General features: G+C 40.2%; 1 protein-coding gene across 1 annotated transcript in view; it reads left to right on the forward strand.

The window, feature by feature from the left end:
• The window catches only part of LOC146315109 (uncharacterized), a 120,416-nt gene that overhangs the window by 100,442 nt on the left and 1,436 nt on the right, over positions 1 to 18,538 (forward strand). The window contains exons 29-52 of the mRNA XM_084735340.1: positions 300 to 341; positions 1,192 to 1,269; positions 1,663 to 1,698; positions 1,890 to 1,943; positions 2,189 to 2,242; positions 2,988 to 3,029; positions 5,222 to 5,326; positions 5,504 to 5,557; positions 6,029 to 6,082; positions 6,994 to 7,047; positions 7,200 to 7,253; positions 7,616 to 7,660; positions 9,139 to 9,189; positions 9,361 to 9,405; positions 10,325 to 10,351; positions 11,515 to 11,568; positions 13,615 to 13,659; positions 13,987 to 14,031; positions 14,129 to 14,191; positions 14,641 to 14,676; positions 16,269 to 16,313; positions 16,810 to 16,953; positions 17,989 to 18,055; positions 18,159 to 18,296. Coding sequence (XP_084591466.1) covers positions 300 to 341; positions 1,192 to 1,269; positions 1,663 to 1,698; positions 1,890 to 1,943; positions 2,189 to 2,242; positions 2,988 to 3,029; positions 5,222 to 5,326; positions 5,504 to 5,557; positions 6,029 to 6,082; positions 6,994 to 7,047; positions 7,200 to 7,253; positions 7,616 to 7,660; positions 9,139 to 9,189; positions 9,361 to 9,405; positions 10,325 to 10,351; positions 11,515 to 11,568; positions 13,615 to 13,659; positions 13,987 to 14,031; positions 14,129 to 14,191; positions 14,641 to 14,676; positions 16,269 to 16,313; positions 16,810 to 16,953; positions 17,989 to 18,055; positions 18,159 to 18,296 — 1,432 coding nt within the window. The remainder of the gene's footprint in view (positions 1 to 299; positions 342 to 1,191; positions 1,270 to 1,662; positions 1,699 to 1,889; positions 1,944 to 2,188; positions 2,243 to 2,987; positions 3,030 to 5,221; positions 5,327 to 5,503; positions 5,558 to 6,028; positions 6,083 to 6,993; positions 7,048 to 7,199; positions 7,254 to 7,615; positions 7,661 to 9,138; positions 9,190 to 9,360; positions 9,406 to 10,324; positions 10,352 to 11,514; positions 11,569 to 13,614; positions 13,660 to 13,986; positions 14,032 to 14,128; positions 14,192 to 14,640; positions 14,677 to 16,268; positions 16,314 to 16,809; positions 16,954 to 17,988; positions 18,056 to 18,158; positions 18,297 to 18,538) is intronic.

Genomic DNA, 18,538 nt, shown 5'->3' on the forward strand with positions numbered 1-18,538 from the left:
TGTACAGTAAATAATGCTTACAGTAGCCTCGATTCCAATCAAGGTTTTTCTCTGTGGTATGGCATTATCAGTCTGCCTCAGTACATTGAAACTATTAAAAATGTTGTGAACAGTATTGAACATGATGAGCCCATAATGTGTTCAGACTGTTTGCACTGTGGAGTGTAGCTCATGTTTCTGTTTGAATTTCAGCTCTAGGACGGCTTTTTTTGGGCTGCACCTCGGGTCTCAAAGTGAACTGCTGATGAATGTGCAGTGAAAACTATATTCTGATGTATTCCTCCTGTTGTTTTTTTTAGGGTGATGGGCTGTCTCTAACCAGAGGGTCTCGCGGGCCCAAGGTAGGAAACGCTGTGGTGGTGGAGCAACAAACACAACCTTCTATATTGACTGACTGTATTGCTAAAAAATAATTTCATGTTCAGGTAAGGAATAGGTCAGTGGTTCTTATGTCAGGCAGACCCCCACAGCCCTGTCAAATGAACTAAAGTACTGGTTGCTTAAAGGCCCAGTGTCTAAGATTTATGGGTGTTTGAAGAAGAAGGCAAAATATGGCAAATGTGGAATATAATATTCACAGCTATGTGGAAGTGAAAGGAGGTGTTTGCAATCTGGAAGCTCACTGCTAGATGCTTCTAAATGCTACACATAAACATTAAAAGTGGATATTGTCAGCCTAAATAAATACTTTCATACAATTTGACAAATGTGATGTGTTAGTCATTTATCCATTATTTTTAATCAACTTTAAACAACTGTTTGTCTGTGGCTTTTAGCTATTCATCTCAACCAAAATATGCTCACATACAGTATGTTCTTCATTTTAAACTGTAGCAGAGATTTCAAGGTTTTCTGATAATCATGCAGTGTTTAGTAGCAGGTTTGGAAAATAATGCGCTAAAGACGTACAGTATGTTGTCATGGAAAAAATAATGGTGTATTTGAATATGAGTGGGCCTATCACAACACATACATGAATTCAAATGAAATAGATAATGAACATGTGCATGCCATTGGCCTTGAACATAGCTGTGTTTCTTACCCTTGAAGCTACTAAAGGCAAAACATAAAGGGAAAATGAGTTCCGGCAGAGTGTGAATACTTAATGATCATGCGGTGCAGCAGCTCTCCATGACTTCTGGATTCACTATCACTGAAACAGCACTGACTGCTCCGTTGTCTTTTTGTCAGGGAGAGAGAGGAGTCCCAGGATTGCCAGGAGACCACGGTGAAAAAGGCGAACCTGGAGCGAGTGTCATTGGTTCGCCTGTGAGTATGATGTTGTATTGATTGGTCTCTGTCTCCCACATTCATTATTTAGTTCCAACTATGATACCTTTGGATTCTTGTCCTTAGCTACTGAAAGAAAGAGATCCTCTTTGAATATGAAGATCAGTGTCCATTAGATCCACTCTCAGATCAAAACACTGGTCATTACTGTGAGGTTCTGGCATATTGCACTCCACCTTCATCATATATGCTCTGTACTGATAGTTTGAACCTCACAGATCTGATTGCGAGTGAGTCTGCTTTCATTTTTGAAATACAGGATTGTTGGAGACAGAGAATCAATAGAGCAAAAGGTGTCTAACACAATTCCTTTATTGGATCCTGGGTGCTAGAGGGCAGATGGTGTTAACAAGATGTGTGATGTGTTCTTAGGGCCCCATGGGACCCCCAGGAAAGCCTGGAATTGAGGTCTGTGGAAAATTCTCTGAACCCACAACACACAAACATGTTCAGGTTTATTTTTACTGATGTTCAGCTCATTGATGTGGTGGCCAGCGGTCTGGCAGTTAATTTACTATACAAATAACACTAAGTGGTGTTTGTGAGTTGTTAGCGGGCTCTATAAGGTATGATTGTTAAGTGGCTGGGTGTTTTTGCAGGGCCCTCGTGGACCCCCAGGTTTATCTGGCCCTCCTGGAGCTGCAGGAAGAGAGGTAGGTGCGATCAGTCTGTCCTTTCCCTCACATTCACTCCCTCACACATGTACAGATAAAAGACGACTGGAAGCATAAAAGAATGTCAGCTACCCACTGTGGATGAACAAGTATGATGTATCACAGCTCCTGGACAAAAATCCCCACCAACTGAGATGGGTGTGAAAGGAGAGTTATAGCCTTGTGTGTCTGCTTGATGTCATAGCCAGCGGGATTTTTAACTCCTTTCTTTGTCTCAATTAAAGGGCTCCCCTGGTAGACCAGGCCCCCCAGGCCCTGCTGGACCCCCAGGTGAACCAGTAAGTCAGAAAATCTAATTTTTGATTTCTGCAGTTCAGCATCGCTGATCCGCAATAAGAACTACTGAGCTCATCTTAGAGTCAATGTTGCTCCAGTCAGCTTCAGTTTTGGGATAATTAGCCAACATCAATTACCCACATCTCTTTCAGGAAGATGTTGCAGTTTATGACAAATTGGCAGCACCCTGTTGTCAGAACATGTTTTCATGTCCATCCTGTCGTTTCATGTGAAACATTTACTATAGTTCTGATAGCAGTAGTGTGAGAGAGCACCGTAGCAGCGCTTCTACTGCTGCTGCAGCATGAAAGCCTTGCAAATTTAGCATTTTAACCTATTTATATTCATGTGTTGTAAAGACACAGAAAACCCATTTATTGTCCATTTTATATTTTTAAAAAATACATGGGCTGCAATTCAAAATGTTTTTCTCAACTTCAGAGAACAACAATATTTTGAAGATGTGAGGATTCTGTCTTCCAGCAACAAAGTTATTAAACCGCTTCCTCAAGCGTTGCAGATAAAAACTGAAAATGAAACACTGAAAAAGAAATTTGTTAAAAAATGTTCGAGGTGAAATCACATTCCTTAAAGGCATATAAGATGGTCCTCTAAATTGATGTTTTGAGCAATTTACAAGATGCAGTTGCACCAAACAAACAACAGCAGAATATTTCCAAAACATGAAAGATTTGTTAGACTGTGGCTGCATTTCATTGATTTTCTTTCTTCTTCTTTTTTTGACAGGCTGCCCTGCCAATTGTCGGAGACATGGGTGCTTTACTTAAGGTATTTTATCTTCATAGTTAATGATAATTACAGCTTTTTACAAACAATAACATGTAAATTGGTGTCTGGGTTAGTGTTAATAAATGATCCATATTTGTTCATTTGAAAGGACACCATTCTGTTAATATATGGATGCTATCAGTTTAGTGAGACAGTAAAAGCCCTCGAGTGCCTCCATCAGGATGACTGGGAGAAGTATCTGAAGAAAAGACATTCAAGTAATCTCACAATAAATTCAGGCTTCTTCATTCACCACAGGTGCACAGTCAAGCAATAATGTATGATGACAAGTTTAACAAAGCCTCTCAGTAAAGGTAATGGACTACAGACATGTCACACCACTGCAATGTAAATATTCAATGCAGCACTTTAATACAGGGGTTGCTGTTTACTTGTCAGAAAATAAACATTAAATTTTGCATGTTAGTTTATCATTCCAAGTGTAAAAATGGGTTCAGGTTTTTGTAAATGTAAAATGCTGTCAATAACAATTTGTTTCTCTTTGCTGGAGGATGCTGCATGCTAGACTCAAAAGCCCACACACATAGTTTAGGGGATTATTTGCATAATTCATATATAATACTGCACAAATCAGTCTTAATGGGGCTATATCATTCTCTGTGTTTGTCTGATTGTAAGTAAACTAGCTTTACAATATTTAAATGTCTGAAATGCAGATTAACAAGTGCAGATAGAGGATAAAAATTCTAAACAATCTGTATCCTGTCAGTATATGTGGCTGTCATTAAACTGATACAAATGCTCAGTTTGATCAATCTGGTTTGCACCACTGTTTTATGTATTTTAGATCTGATGCAAAACCAAAAAGAACCCAAATGTAAAAAAAAAAGCCTTTGAGGATAGCTCTCTCTTCTCTTACTTCTAAAATGGTTTAATTTAATTTCCTCTGGTAGATTTCCCTTGTCACTTAAACCTTCATCCCCAATTACCAAACGTTAAAGCATTTGGTATGAATAGTAAAACATTCCTAAAATCTCTAAAATCACCAAACTCACTGCTTGTATCTGTTATTTTCTCAAACTGTGTTCCAACATGTTCATTATACATAAAGGTTATTGCCCTTAATCTTTTCATCAATTGGTAACAGCTTTCAAGGTCCCTTTTCTGCCGAAGTTTGCACTGGGACTTTAAGGCCAAACATAATGTCAAACACTTTCCAGCCTTCAGCCTTTATTACCTGAGATTACAGAGTAAAGAGGGGAGATCAGGTCCTTCTTTTGTAGCTGTTACCTTTCAAAATGAGCATTTTCTATTTAAAAAAAATCTATGCAAATTACTGGCTTGTACTTTTTTTCTTTCTGTTGAAGTTGATTAGTCACCTTCCTTAATGATAATACCTGCAGGACAGCACTTTGCTAAATAAAGCCTTTTAATTTTTAATATTTAATGCATGTCAACTCTGACAATAAATATAATGCCTTCACATGTATAATCATTGACAGATAAAACCAGATGCCAGCAGTCTTATAATTTTCTGTCACCCCTTCCTTTAGTGTCAACTTATATTATCCATTAAGTGCTCTGTTAGATTCAGCTACTGTTTACAGCTTTCATCAGAATTGCTTGGTGGTACTCTAATTAGTACTTTCAACACCTTTATGACTCCAACAGGAAAGGACTAAACACATTCAATACTTTTATTTCTTTTCATTCATAACCTCTGTAATAACACTGTCTTCTAATTTTGTTTTATTGGTAACATTTCCTTGGACTCTTAGAAGATAATTAGATGACAAAAAAGTAAAATTATTTTTCCATTTTGTAGTTTGGACTTAGTTTCTGATTTAATGATAGTTTTTAATGGTGCACTACATGTTTCTATTGCCTCCCTTCAATGCAGAGCTCTTAAGTTTTTCCTTGAAGGTGCAGTGCCTATATCTGGACTGGATCAGGGACAATGATATTTAAGATTCTCACCTAAATGTCACAGTCAATGAGTTTGACAAAGTTCACCACTCACCTAGATGAGAGACACTCTTGGAGACACTCATGGTGGGTTCACATTATTTCTGCTCTGCAGACATTTAGAGAACACTTTGTGTCAGTTGGGGTCTTGTCCTCCACCCAGGGGATGTGACATAATAAAGGGCGAAAATGCAGTGCTCCAGCTCAGCTTGATGAAATCTTATCTGTGCCACCACTTTTGCTTCCTGCCTTGCCTGCGCTGGCAGAATGCCTGCAGCGTGTGCCAGACGAGAGTCCCTGGGCTTCCTGGGCAGAAAGGAGAGAAGGGGTCCCCCGGTGTTCAAGGAGTAGAAGGCCTGGTGGGAGAGAAGGTACAAGTAACTCATCAGCGTGGCAGGCAATTTGGAACAGACACTCTAAACATGTTTATCTGACCATGATACTTTGCATTACATGACACTTGTTAAATTCCCGCTCTGGGTTGCTTGTTAAATTTGAGTGCATGTCTGCTTACGCTCATATTCATTGTGTACTTCTATCCTCACCAGGGGGATCCAGGTGTAAGAGGTCCTATGGGTAACCCCGGGAAAGAAGGCCCAAAGGTAGGCAAGGAAATATAAGATGTAAATATGCTCAGTATATAATAATGTAATTGTTTGTGGGGATCAAAATTAATTATTCAGTTTCTCACCATGACAAAAGAACCTGTAGAACTAATAGCTTCATCCTCTGATACTGTTTATTGAAATGTGTGTTTAATCAAGTATATAGAGATTTATATTGACAACCGCTTTGCATAAATTGCCTGTTGGCTTATCTCTGGAAGCCTAACCAGCTGTTCTACAACTCACATTATTCTGTACACTCTCACTGTATGTACTCGCAGCGGATGTTGTTGCTATGGATACGGTGTTGCACCTCAGTGGAATTGGCTAGGCGATTTCAAGTCGTGTGCTGTATGAGGGGAAGAAACATTGTGAAGTTTACACCCATCAGCCATTAGTTTTAGGCCTTTTCATGTCTAGTGAAAGACATTCACTTCTTCCTCCATCACTGGTTCTGGCTTCCTGCAGGGAGTGAAAGGCGAGAGAGGCTTCCCAGGCCCCATGGGAGATAAAGGTGATGAGGTGAGTGAAAACAAGTCTAATCCAAACAAATGAACCCAGTAGTTATCTAACCATCCGGAAGTCACTGTGACATTGAGAGGGAGGTTTTTCAAAAGAATGTAAATATATTGTAATGTCTGCCCATCTATTCTGAAAATCTCTTCTCAAAAGAAGCTATCAAAAGCTATCCACAGTGCTGCGTGTGCACTATGCCCTCTCTTTTGCACTCTGAGGAGCTACTTTATAAAGACCGTCGTCTGCCCTGCGTGTTTGTGTGTGCTAATTAAAAAACAAGGCACTCTTTAGAGGAGCTGAGAAGCATTTCATAGGTCAGCTTTTGGCATTGAACTGCAATGACAAGAGAGTTTCACTAACGGGCACACTTGTTTCTAGATTTTATAAGCTCAATAAAAACATGTTTTATAGCCCTGTTGATTTTTTTTTCCTTTTCAGCGATAAAAGAAATAATTGAGAGAAACACATGCTGTGCCATCTACAATGGTACAGAAATGCCTTATCTAAACAAGTTAATAAAGACGCTGCATGTAGAAATAATTCACAGCTCCAGCATATTCAAAGGTGCTATGAAGATAAGAAAAAATGAACATAATCCCAGCAGTCAGTGCAGTGAATATGAAGATTTTCTAATGTATCCTCTGCAGTGAAGTTGCAAGCTCTGTGTGTTGTACTAATTCATCTGTGGTTGTTGTTGCTAATGGATTCCTGGAAAGCCGTTACAGGCATCAAGGAAACAGGTTTGATGAGACTTGGATCAATGAATTACATCTTACTCCTTTGGTTTAGAGTATCTACTTGCCCACATTTCTTATTTACATCACTGCCATGGATGGAAGTATTACAAATAGAATGACTGTAATTAATGTTTTCAAATTTCATGTTTGAAAAATGGTGACCCACTCTGTGTTCGCCAGGGGCCTGCAGGAGTTCCAGGACTTCCAGGTGTGACCGGTCGTACAGGGGCCCCGGTAAGAAGCCTGGTCTGATATTGCACAGAATACCTTTCATTATTTCATTACACAAAGTACCTTTTTATGAGTACCTCACAGTTTTATCACAACATGTGCAAGGCTTATATCTGAGGTTAAGGCTCATTGTAAGGATGATGTTGTGTTTGCAGGGGCTTATGGGTAGACCAGGGCCAACGGGTCAACTGGGAGCAAAAGGAGAAAAAGTAAGGTGTTTTACCACATATGTAATAATGTATGTAGTGTGCATGCCCTCTTGGGTATTATATACAGTACAGTGTAAATAACTTTTTTTTCCATTAAATGCAGTTTTATCATAGATTTTTAAGACCGATGGGTAAAATAAAAAAATAAAATAAAATGACTCCAGTTTCTATCATAAAAATGATGAAGTGCATGAAAGTGAAGTGTAGGAAACCAGATCTCCTCTTGTCTTTGATTTTTTTTTCCTCCAGTGTGGGCAAAAGAGGTTCCATATCATTGGATTACATTAGCATGAGACTGTGCTTGATAAACATTTCCATTTTCACAGACATGTTTAAGAATTCCTCTGGTTTGTGTTTGGCAGGGAAATGAAGGACCGCCAGGCAGACCAGGGCTTCCAGGACCTCCGGTGAGTTCCTCCTGCCTGAACAAGAGACAGATGGTGATAACAAGCCTCAAAAACCTCTGTTTGGGTTAAAGGTTCTACATGTACACTTAAATTTTACGCTACATGATTTAGTTTTTATTCGAGTTTTATCATTGTTTTATGTCCCAATAATGTGCAGGCTGACAAGACAGCATTATGTTAGAAAAAAGACCACACACCAGAGTAGCAACATAAACTGGTAATACTAAACAAATCAAGTACTCTTTACTCACCATAAATAGGACAATACAGAACAAAATGTGTTTCATTCTCACCTTTATCTAATTCGCAAAATTCACAAAACCTAATGTCCTTCTGGATATTAGCTTCAAGGTTCAGATGAAAGATTCCTGTTCTCTGTGCAACTAAAGACTTTTAACTTCTTAAATTTGCTATAAATAAGATTCTGGGCCATAATGTGCTTTGAATATATTTTCAGATTTTGGTATAACAGAATATCATTTAACCATTTTACCTCAAATCTAGTAAGTATCTTTCTTCAAATTGTGTTTGTGCTGTAAGATAAATTATTACTATACATATATTTTAACTAAAATTTAATGTTTTCTGCACAGACTGACTTCCATTCCGTTAATCCATTCAAGCTCCTTGAAAAATGTTAAACATTACTTTTTTTCTTGCCTTTATCAGCACTATTCAAAGATCTTCTTTTCCCATGATCAAGTAAAGGTTAGAGCCAAAACCTTGCCTTGCATCTCTTCCCACACAAATGGCCATCAGTGCACTAACGCAGTATTTTGCTCAGTCTCACAGTATTTAGTGTTACAAGAAAAATATAACTGACAAACAAGCGCAAATATGATGAAATTGTGGCGACCTGCTCACTGGCATTGAATCATGTTCCCTCCCTTTAAAAGGCCAGTGAGTAAGCACTTCCAAAGGCAAATCTATAATTCATCAGCCGTCCCCTTGAACCTGCCGTGCCCCCCCACACCCTGGTCTCATAAACTGCACTCTGGGAGGACAGGGGATGGCTCAGTGGCCTGAAAAGGGCAGAGGCGTCCGCTTGCTTCCAAATGAGAACCTTGACTCCTTCTACATTTACAATAGTCGCCCTCTACCAATCTATCATGGGAAAAACATTCTTTTATGTTCTAATACTACCCAAGTAGTCTAGATTACCTAGTTCTCATACTCAAATCTCTTTTAATCAGGGTCCTCTTTTGTATTTCTGAGATACTCTCGTTTTTTGAATTACCGCTGGCTCAAGGATTATTAAGTCCACTGTTCTCTGGTTTTCCTGTTCTTTCCACTTCTCACTCTCCCGCACTCTTTTCCCCTCTCTTTGTGTAATCACCAAATGAGCTATTGATCTCTCTCATGTAGCTTTTAAGGGCTTAACAGTGTATAAATGCTCCAGATCTACTGTACAGTTTTCTGTAAAGACTCTTGGTGCCTAAAACTCACAGAAGAGTGATTCACTGTTGATTGTCTTTAAGGGTGTACCCTATGTGGAGGGCAACGGGATGAGCAGTCTGTACAAGCTGCAGGTAAAGACTTTTTACATGACTTTAACTCAGTGATAATGTCATTGTGATCCATTGAATGTGCAGTACAGTGCCATCAATCATGCTGTCAGGGAAGAATCCATGCTAGTGGTTAAGATGTGTTTGACCCATATTGTCAAATATATAGTCATAACATAAAAAATGTCTTCTCAGAGCGGTGGAGCTATTTTAGGACCCCCTGGAGCTCCTGGTACGCCGGTAAGCATAATCATTGTTATGCCAGGCATGTTGATACTGTATGAGCTGCAGAACCTGGGAGAGCCGAATAACAAATAACCTGAACAGCCCTCCAGTGTTATCTCGGCTTCTGAGGCCCCATCACAGTCAATCATGTTCATTGAGAGCTGGTGGTTGGTGAAGGCCAAGAGGCTTCCTGACTCTCAAACAGGTGTCTCTGACCCGCCCCAGGACACACAACATCATTGATATGCAAAAATGGACTTACTGGTTCAGTTGCTCTGCACGGTGCCAAGCCGAAGTGACCCGATTTGCTTATCAGCTCCCCCTGCTCCCCCTTATCAGACAGTTTGTAATCTGGTCCGGTCCTGGGAGACATTCACTTACAGACCTCGCAGGGATCCATCCACCACAACGAACACTGAAGGTGGTGACAGAAAATAGACACTCCAATATCCCCCGTGCACAATGCACATGAACCACAGCTACATCCTGAGGGAGCTCCTCTCTGTACTGCATCCATCAGAGCCCAACAATCAATGAGAGACCATCTTCATCAGTGTTAAGAGGAACAGGGGGCCTAATTTATCAATTACTCCTAGTTTATTACTGTGGAAAAATGCTGAAATGCTTTGCTAAATTTTTGAAAAAGCAGCTAGTGTATGTAAAGCATGTGAGATAACCAGACTGCGTTATATGATCCTGATCATTTTTAATCTTGCTCGAAAGATCACAGGTACACATATGACAGTGCAAGCATGATTTACAGACAGACATGGTGAAAAAAAGAGGTGCAATAATGAAGTGCCATTAATTTTAACGACAATAACATGCAGTAGCCACATGCCATTTCAGACAATATTTATGATTTGTATGGTAGTGGTTGTCACATTCATGGGAGTAATCTATCCTTTTTTTCTGTCTCTTTCTCTCTTTTAAGGGTCCCAAAGGAGATGAAGGACCCCCTGTGAGTTGAAGCTTTTCATTCTGGAACATAGTTTAACGAAATATTTGTCTATTTTCTGTGCTACCCAAAAAATAGAGAAGTCAGAGTTTCCAGTTGCTTTCTATCATTGTCTCAGTGGTTCTCTACAACATAAGTCAATACACCCTCAAGCCTGCACTTAACCACTCTCAGTAGAAACTCCAACACACAGCAAAAAAAATGATCATGTCTCCTGCAAACCCGTGTACCATATTGTCTTGCCAGTGGGAACCTATGAACTCTTCTCCGCACTTCAAATGCCCTTCCCCCCATACTGACGCCAGAAAACAATCCACACAGACGTGGAAACAATTCCACGCTTCTGCCATCAACTTGAATTCTTTATTCCCACGGGGCCAATTGCATTTTTTATTGTTTTGTTGCACAGTGATTTTTCACCAGGATGTTAATTTGACATTTTAATAAATTGTGCGAGCGGCCCCGGTGCTGTGTTGGAATTGCCCCAATCCGTCTCACAGCTGATCCTCTGGCTGGCCCACTCTGCCCTTAGCCGCACTCGCTTATTCATGACAATCTACATGTGTGACAATTACCTGCACAATCCGTCTATGTCAGCACCGGTTGCCCCTCTATTCTTTGTAATGGCATTCCTCCATGGCAGCTTGAGCAAGATGAGGTAGATAGAGGCCATCACTTTCTCGAGCACTGGGAATGGGTCTCTATTTTTAGTACAGAAAGCAGGTCTGATTGTGATTGTCAAATGGGGCTTTTTTTCTATCCCATCTGTAGCCTATAAGGTGTGACAGCTAGTGTCATAGATCATATAATATAATACGCTCCGGTTGAAGTATCGTCCTCTTAGGATTATCTTCATATTGACACATGAAGGGTTGTACTAATACCTGACCAAGAATATCAAAAGGAGAGATGGAAATGTGTGAAATCTTGGCTCCCACAGAATTCAATTTACTTGCCTTCATGTAGCTTTGATCTATATTTGCTTGTTTATGCGTAATGTTTACTGACAGCCTTATAATGATACCTTTTACCTTCTGGTAGCTCATCACCAAACTCACCCTGAGACAGAAATAACATCATTCTTTGTTGCAAAAAGGGTGAACTAACAATCCTTAGCCTATGTCAGTGGTGAGTGTCTTGACAAAGCAGGTGTTTTTCTCTCACAGGGGGAACCAGGGGCCATGGGATTACCTGGGCTTGAAGGCCTACCTGGTGCCAAGGTAAGCAACAATATTGCCCCGGAGGAGCACTTTATCTGCCATGACCTAACCTGATTACAAAGTCAAGGAAAGTGCTTTCTCTGCACTTCATTCTCATCACAGAACATTTGAAGAGTTTATTTCTGGAATAAGATATCTGGCTGGAAGACTATTTAGAAAATGCTTGCTATGTGAAAATGAAACATGTTATTTGTTTCTGTTGACTTTATGAGTCAACTTTGGAGAAACTAATCATCAAGCAAGGAGGCTGTAGGTTTGCATCGTTGGCTTAGAACTGGAGTTGTTCCACAGGACTAGTTGCTGCCCACTGTTCCTGATACCAGGATGGGTTACATGCAGAGGATGAATTTGACTATATAATTGTACTCTGTATGATTGTATGATCACAACTTTACCTTAACCTTTAAGTATTGGTCCAATAAATTATCGTCCCATTTTGGCTTATCCAGCTATATTGGTCTAAATCCTATATTAGAAAATGAATATCGGCTATAATAATATCTGATTTGACAGCATTTAATTTAAATTCTTTGACAAAATGCTCTACAAATACCAATGTATATTTGTGAAGTTTTTTAATGCACGCTACTAGAAAAATTAAACCTCTGGAGAGTGAGAAATAACCTTTGTTTTTGTTGTAATAGTGACGTCACTATTACAACAGCAAACTACAGGTTTAGCAAACTGTGAAATTATCAGTTATCTGCATAGGCCATGCAAAGTTAGTAATTATTGCATTGCCTGAAATAAAACAATAAAAAACAAAACATATTCTGCGTCCCTAAATTTCAGATTGAAATCTCTGAAGTTGATACACAGTAACTGCTACTGTTGGACATATTTTCCTTAGATGTCCAGAGCTTTATTGGCAGAATATTGCAGAAATTTAATATAATATTCATAAATATGTTTTCGTTTAAATGTAATTACATGAGTAAGGATTGTTGTGCTTTTATTACATGTTAGACAGAGGCTGCCATGTTGCACTGCCATGTTTCTACACTAGCCCAGAACAGACAAACCAAGAACACTGGCTCTAGTTGCAGTCTTTCATGTTTTGAGCCAGTTTCATGGCCCCCAGAGACGTGTGGGGGGGGGGGGGAGACAAGGTGTTTGGAATTTGCAAGCTCACTGCCAGATGCCACTTAATCCTACAAACTGGTCCTGGCCCTGTTGTCTTTTCCTGGTTTTAAAGGCTGCATTATAGTAAAGTAATGTAATTTTCTAAATTAATCAAAGATTTTACTATTGGGCTTTACCCACATAGACATTATATCCATATTACTGATAATCATTTATTATAAATCTCACTGTGTTCATATTTTGTGAAAGCACCAATAGTCATCCTTAGAATATTGTTGCAATATCAATGAATATTGCGGAATTTGGTCAAAAATATTGTGATGTTTGATTTGTCAAACATCACAATATTTTTGACCAGCTGTACTGTAGTCTAATCACAGTGCCTCCTATTCTATAAGATTGTCATATGTTTGCACTATTTGAGAATGTATGGGATGTTATTTTAGAGACAGTGTGTATATTGAGATATATATAGTAAATCAAAGCCCAGCCATACCCTGCATGAAACTTTTGAGAACTTCCTACATCTAAATCTGTATAGAAAAGTTGCCACTGATTGACTGTGTGTGTGAGTGTGCATGTGTGAGTGTGTACGTGCGTGTTGAGGGGTGGAACGTTTCAGTTTCTGTGACATTCAGAGTAATTTATCCTTTAGGGGAATACTGTCAAAGGTGTGACATATGCAAAGTGTTTGCTGTTGAAATATGAAGAAGACTTAAGTTCATAAGGAGGTTGTTTATCATAACTCCCTGTTTGTGATTTTTCTGAGTAGAAACTGAGAGTGATTTTTTCAGCATTGCATTTGTCCAAAGAGTGAGGAGCCCAGGAGCATTCATTATACCTAGGTTTAGGCAGGTTCTGATATCACTATCACTGTGTCTGCTTGACATGACAGTGATGTATGTGTAGTCTTTATGTAACGTGTATGTCATCTATCTGACACGTCTGCATTGTTTCCTTCAGGGTGATATTGGTTCGACTGGTCCTCCTGGAATATCAGGTCCTGCAGTAAGTGAGATTTTATTTATTTTTTCGATTAATTTGCACAGACTCACACTCCTCCTTGATCAATCATCTATGTTGTTTAAGTCCGCTGCTGGCAACAAGTCGATGATGTTTCATAGAGTACTCAGAATAGCACACTTATATATTCACCACGCTACTACGATTAAGACCTCGGATACAAACCTGTGGTCTGTTCACTGGATTTTCTGTGCAGCTATTGTGGGCTGGTTGGTATATTATAAATGGGAGGCTGCAGAGGTGCTGTAGATATGACACCATTGAGGACCTGTCAAACGCGGTCTGTTCTCTTCCCATGTTTGTGATTGACAGGGGAAGCCCGGCCCTCGTGGAGAGCCAGGGATCCCAGGAGAGCCGGTGAGCCGCAGCCTCTAACTCTCTTTGAGCTGTCAATCCACGTGTCATTCCTTTGTCACTGCCGACTGACACATCGACTGTCTCTGTTCTCTGACAGGGTGAGAGGGGGCCGCTCGGAGAGACAGGATTCCCAGGGCCCGAGGGACCCCAAGGTGTTCCTGTAAGGATGCTACATGAATTCTGTTGCTCTTCCCTATATAATCACTATGAGATGTTGCCAACACACGTTTTCAATAATATACAGGCTGGAAAAAGGGACTTGAATAACACACTGCTCCTATACAGTGCACTAGCAGGTTTATCCATGGTTCCTGTTATATGGGAAAAAAATAACATGATTCAAGGACAATATGGACAAAATATGTATGTTAGCGATCGCTTGTCCTGTAGATGATTACATTCCTCTATGTAATTACCATCAGAGATGGTTTCTGTAATTTTCGCTGTAAGTGCACAATGGAACAGTGTTCGCAGAGCAATCAGGATCATTATCCCTTGGTTGAGATATCTCATTAACTGTGGAGATTACTAGGAGTGCAACAGTGCTGATCCAATCGAAGGTGGGAGCTGATACAAAATGTCTTTGTTTGTGTTGCACTCCTTGAGCAGGGGAGACCTGGAAAAGATGGAACTCCTGGATACAAGGTGAGTTGTGCGAACACGCTGCAAATCCCCTTATAGAAAGTGCTTTACATCAGCCGAGCTACAGAAAGATGGCACAGCAGATTTTTATCCCCCCCGCCCCCCCCCCCCCCCTCAAGCTACAGCATCCTGAGTGCATTAAACCTATTTGCATATTTGAGATTTTAACGATAAAAACTAAATGAAATCCAGCAGATTTAAGGCTTTGTTGACTTTTAGTCTTTTTACCCTAATTATACAGTTAATGCTTTCAGGCAATGATAAAATGTTTGTAATAGAGGGCAGTAGACACTTAGATTAAATATTCATTTTCCTGCCTGATGAACCTGGCTAAAATTGAAACAAATAATGCAGCAAACTCTGCTTTTAGGTGACTGATCAAATATATTATACACTATTTACTACATAATCACACAAAATGAGCTCACAGCATGCAGAACAGATCTGCTATGAATACCCATTCCTAACAAATTATACGGTCTAATACCAAACTGGTTTGACTATGAGCATTACTGTTTTGCTGTCTGATTTACAAGATTTTTGTCGCCTAACACCTTAACGACAGCCCCAGCAGTTTATTGTTTTCTTATTATTATTAGTTAATATCCTTCCACCAAAATCTCAGCACTGCATAGAGCTGTTCTACAGTTTGATCCCCATGTCTTTCTGCCATTAGTGCCTGACTTTTTGGTGGGGCAACAGTGCCATCTAGCAGGTGGCTTCGCTCCTCTACCCAGACTCCTTGCACACTGCTTTGAGGTTTAATGTAATGCTCAGGGAAGCACATTTCAGTGGGCAAGATGATAGATTTAAGCCTCCCATCAGGCATTGGGGAATACAGAGTACTGCAGATTAAAGCAGGCAGGGGAGAACAGCATCACAAAGAGATGCCCGTTTTAAAACCACATCATGCCAGATTGTCTTTTGCATGGCTCCCGTAATCCAGCAGGAAATTGATACAAAGATGCTCCCAGAGGTATTGCTGTGAGCACAGTAAAGGGGAGCAATGAGGAGTGACAGGGAGGGATTGGAAGACACAAGATGTTGTGACATGAAGTCAGAGACAGGTATTTTCTCTCCGAGCTCCTCCATACAGTAGAGACAGCTGGTGGGAAAGCATCTCAAATGAAAACAGGAGTGATGCAGAGAAGCCATGACATTGCAGAAGGTGAAACACTATACGGGTAGATATTATACAAGCAATACACCTGCGCTGAGTAAGAAGCAATCAATGCACAGTCATCTGAAAAGTGTACATTTCTCAAAGTCAAGTAATTCGGGAAAAGCTTGCTCGCTGTTTTTTTCTACAGACAACAGAATAGAAACTCCTGCAAATATTAGAGTAAATATGAGCAATATACCAATATAGCGGCCTTAAATAATAGAAATCTCTGCTTCACATGTATAGATTAGAATAATGAAGTATTGTGTGTCCCCCTGCATGTTACTGAACATCAATATTTTGTGTGAGGTGGGTGGAAAGCTTCAGCGTCAGCATAATTTCTTTTTCCAATTATTTAGATGTAACAACTTTACTTTTTTTATCCTTTGTTGACAACAGAGCCTTAAAATATATTTTCTGCTTCTTTTCAAAGGGAGCTACAGGTAGACCCGGGGACAGAGGATCCAAGGGTGAACGTGTAAGTAGCATCTTTACTGTTTTCATAAAAAGAAGCTGTTTTTATGACTCAGCCTATAATGCACAAAAAAGGTTTTGATGAATAGTAATGAAAGTCTTCACTTCAGCACAAATATGACTAATCCCCACAAGCACATAAGCAGTAGATAAAGGCATTTTACGCTCAGTGCAGTTTCTCATTGTATTTGCGAGGCAAAATTAAAGAGCTCTGTCACACTTCTGCTGTAATCTATTGCAAATAGAGGATGCAAAATGAGGGTTTTAGCTTTATAGTTGGCAACAGAATCTCTGGACAGGTGACTGACTGGACACATTAGGAGAAATAGGTCAGTGCAGAGCATGTGAACTGATTCAGTTGGATGTGAGTCACTGAAAATAGGGACTGCGGTGCACCTAATGCCAGCCAGGATATAGCTTTGATTTTTAGACCATACAACTCAACAAGACCAGTACTGTGTCATATAGAGCTGAGACATGTGTGGGCGTCTTTACTGCAGGGTGATCCAGGGATTCCTGGAGAGAGAGGCGTTCAAGGCGAGAGGGGTCGCATAGGAGATCCTGGCCCTACTGGAGCGATCGGACCAATTGGCCCAAAAGGCGACCCTGGCCCTCCAGGACAGTTGGGGGCTGCAAACCTCTTGGTAAGCAGTAAATTTGCAGATACCTCCAAGCAAACAAAGACTATCCTCCCAGATGATTATAACCTTAATCATCCTACCACTTCCTTCCGGAGGTTGTGTAACTAGTTCAGTTCTTGTTCCCTGTATGGAAAACGGTGCAGTTACAGATTTCTGCATGAAACATCAAACAAGGCTCTTTGCTGTTCTCTTTCTGCTCAACGCTTCCCACTCCTCATCGAGGCGCCACAGAAGGTCAGAGAGGGAGAGAGATGGAGACAGAGAGAAAGACAGAGATATGTGGGCGTGCCTAGAGCTCTGCAGAGCAGTGAAAACACCTCCGTGTGTCACAGACATTTTACACATACTGTACGCAGTCACAACAGTTATATAACGTTCACAGCAGAGATGAAAAACTGTTCTGAATGCAGTGATTCGAGGTCCAAGGCTACTCCTGTTTGCCAGTGTTACTGGTGCAGCCCTGGAAAGCTTTAACAACATTTGTGAGAAAGGTTGACATGACTGAGAACCTGTGCTGTCTTCTTTTAACCATGTTATTTTGGGTTTCTGGGTCCTTTTAGTGGAAGAGCATATTGTTAAATATTTGCCTTGATAACAGAGGTACACAGAGCTGGTGCACTTTTCCTCTTAAATACAGAGTGCATTAGTACAAAAGTGGAAATAAAGTAACAAGAGGAAGTCTTTTTATAGAGTTATAATATCTAATTTAATATTCCCCAACTGAATCCATTTTATTTCTAGCTGGATTTAAGGCACAGATGTTATATTATAATGCAAAGTGGAATTTCATTGAATACTAAGAAAAAACTTAAAAAAAAATGTGCACTGTAGCAGTAATCTCTCCTCCCTGCCTTTTTTTCAGCACAGATGGTTTCCACTAACAGAGATACATGTCAGGCATCCATTGATTTTCATGCCGTGATAACTATTGTATCGCCTCTGCTGCCAGCTCACTATGAATGAGAGATGACTTACTGTTGTCTCTTTTTGTTCAAAATGTTTCTGAAGTTTCTGTTCTTCTCCGCCGCACACATACAGGGTGATCCCGGCTTCATGCAGGAACTCAAAACCTTTATCAGAAATGAAGTTTTGAGGGTCTTTGAAGGTACAAATCGTTCCAATTTTTTTTTTACGTTTTCTTGCCACCTTTGTTCTCTTCTTGTTCTTCTGCTTTCTGAGTGTGAATTTCAGTTTTTCTTACTCTGTAGAGAGGCTATCAAGCATTGCCATGTTGCAGAAGACACCTGCAGGCATCTTGGCTTCACAACTCCATGGACCTCCAGGACCTCCTGGCAAGGATGGATCACCAGGCCCACCAGGACAGCCTGGACCTCCTGGTCCTCAAGGTAGGAGCACAGGCTGCCAGACTGAACTGCTGGATGTTGACATCACCTCAGGAAAATAACCACCTCTGTTAAAATGTGAATTAGAAATAACACTGGTAACCTTTGGTTGCAAAAACTATTGGTGAAACTTAGTTAACCCCTTCTTGTAATCTATGTGCAAAGCCATGCCATATATGCATATTAGTGTTCAAAATACCAATTATATGCTGTACTGCACATGTTTATTCAAAGGAGGCAGCATT

The sequence above is a fragment of the Lutjanus erythropterus genome, chromosome 14 (assembly GCF_056507025.1).
Source record: "Lutjanus erythropterus isolate fLutEry1 chromosome 14, fLutEry1.hap2, whole genome shotgun sequence".
In the NCBI taxonomy this organism is placed as follows: domain Eukaryota; kingdom Metazoa; phylum Chordata; class Actinopteri; order Lutjaniformes; family Lutjanidae; genus Lutjanus; species Lutjanus erythropterus.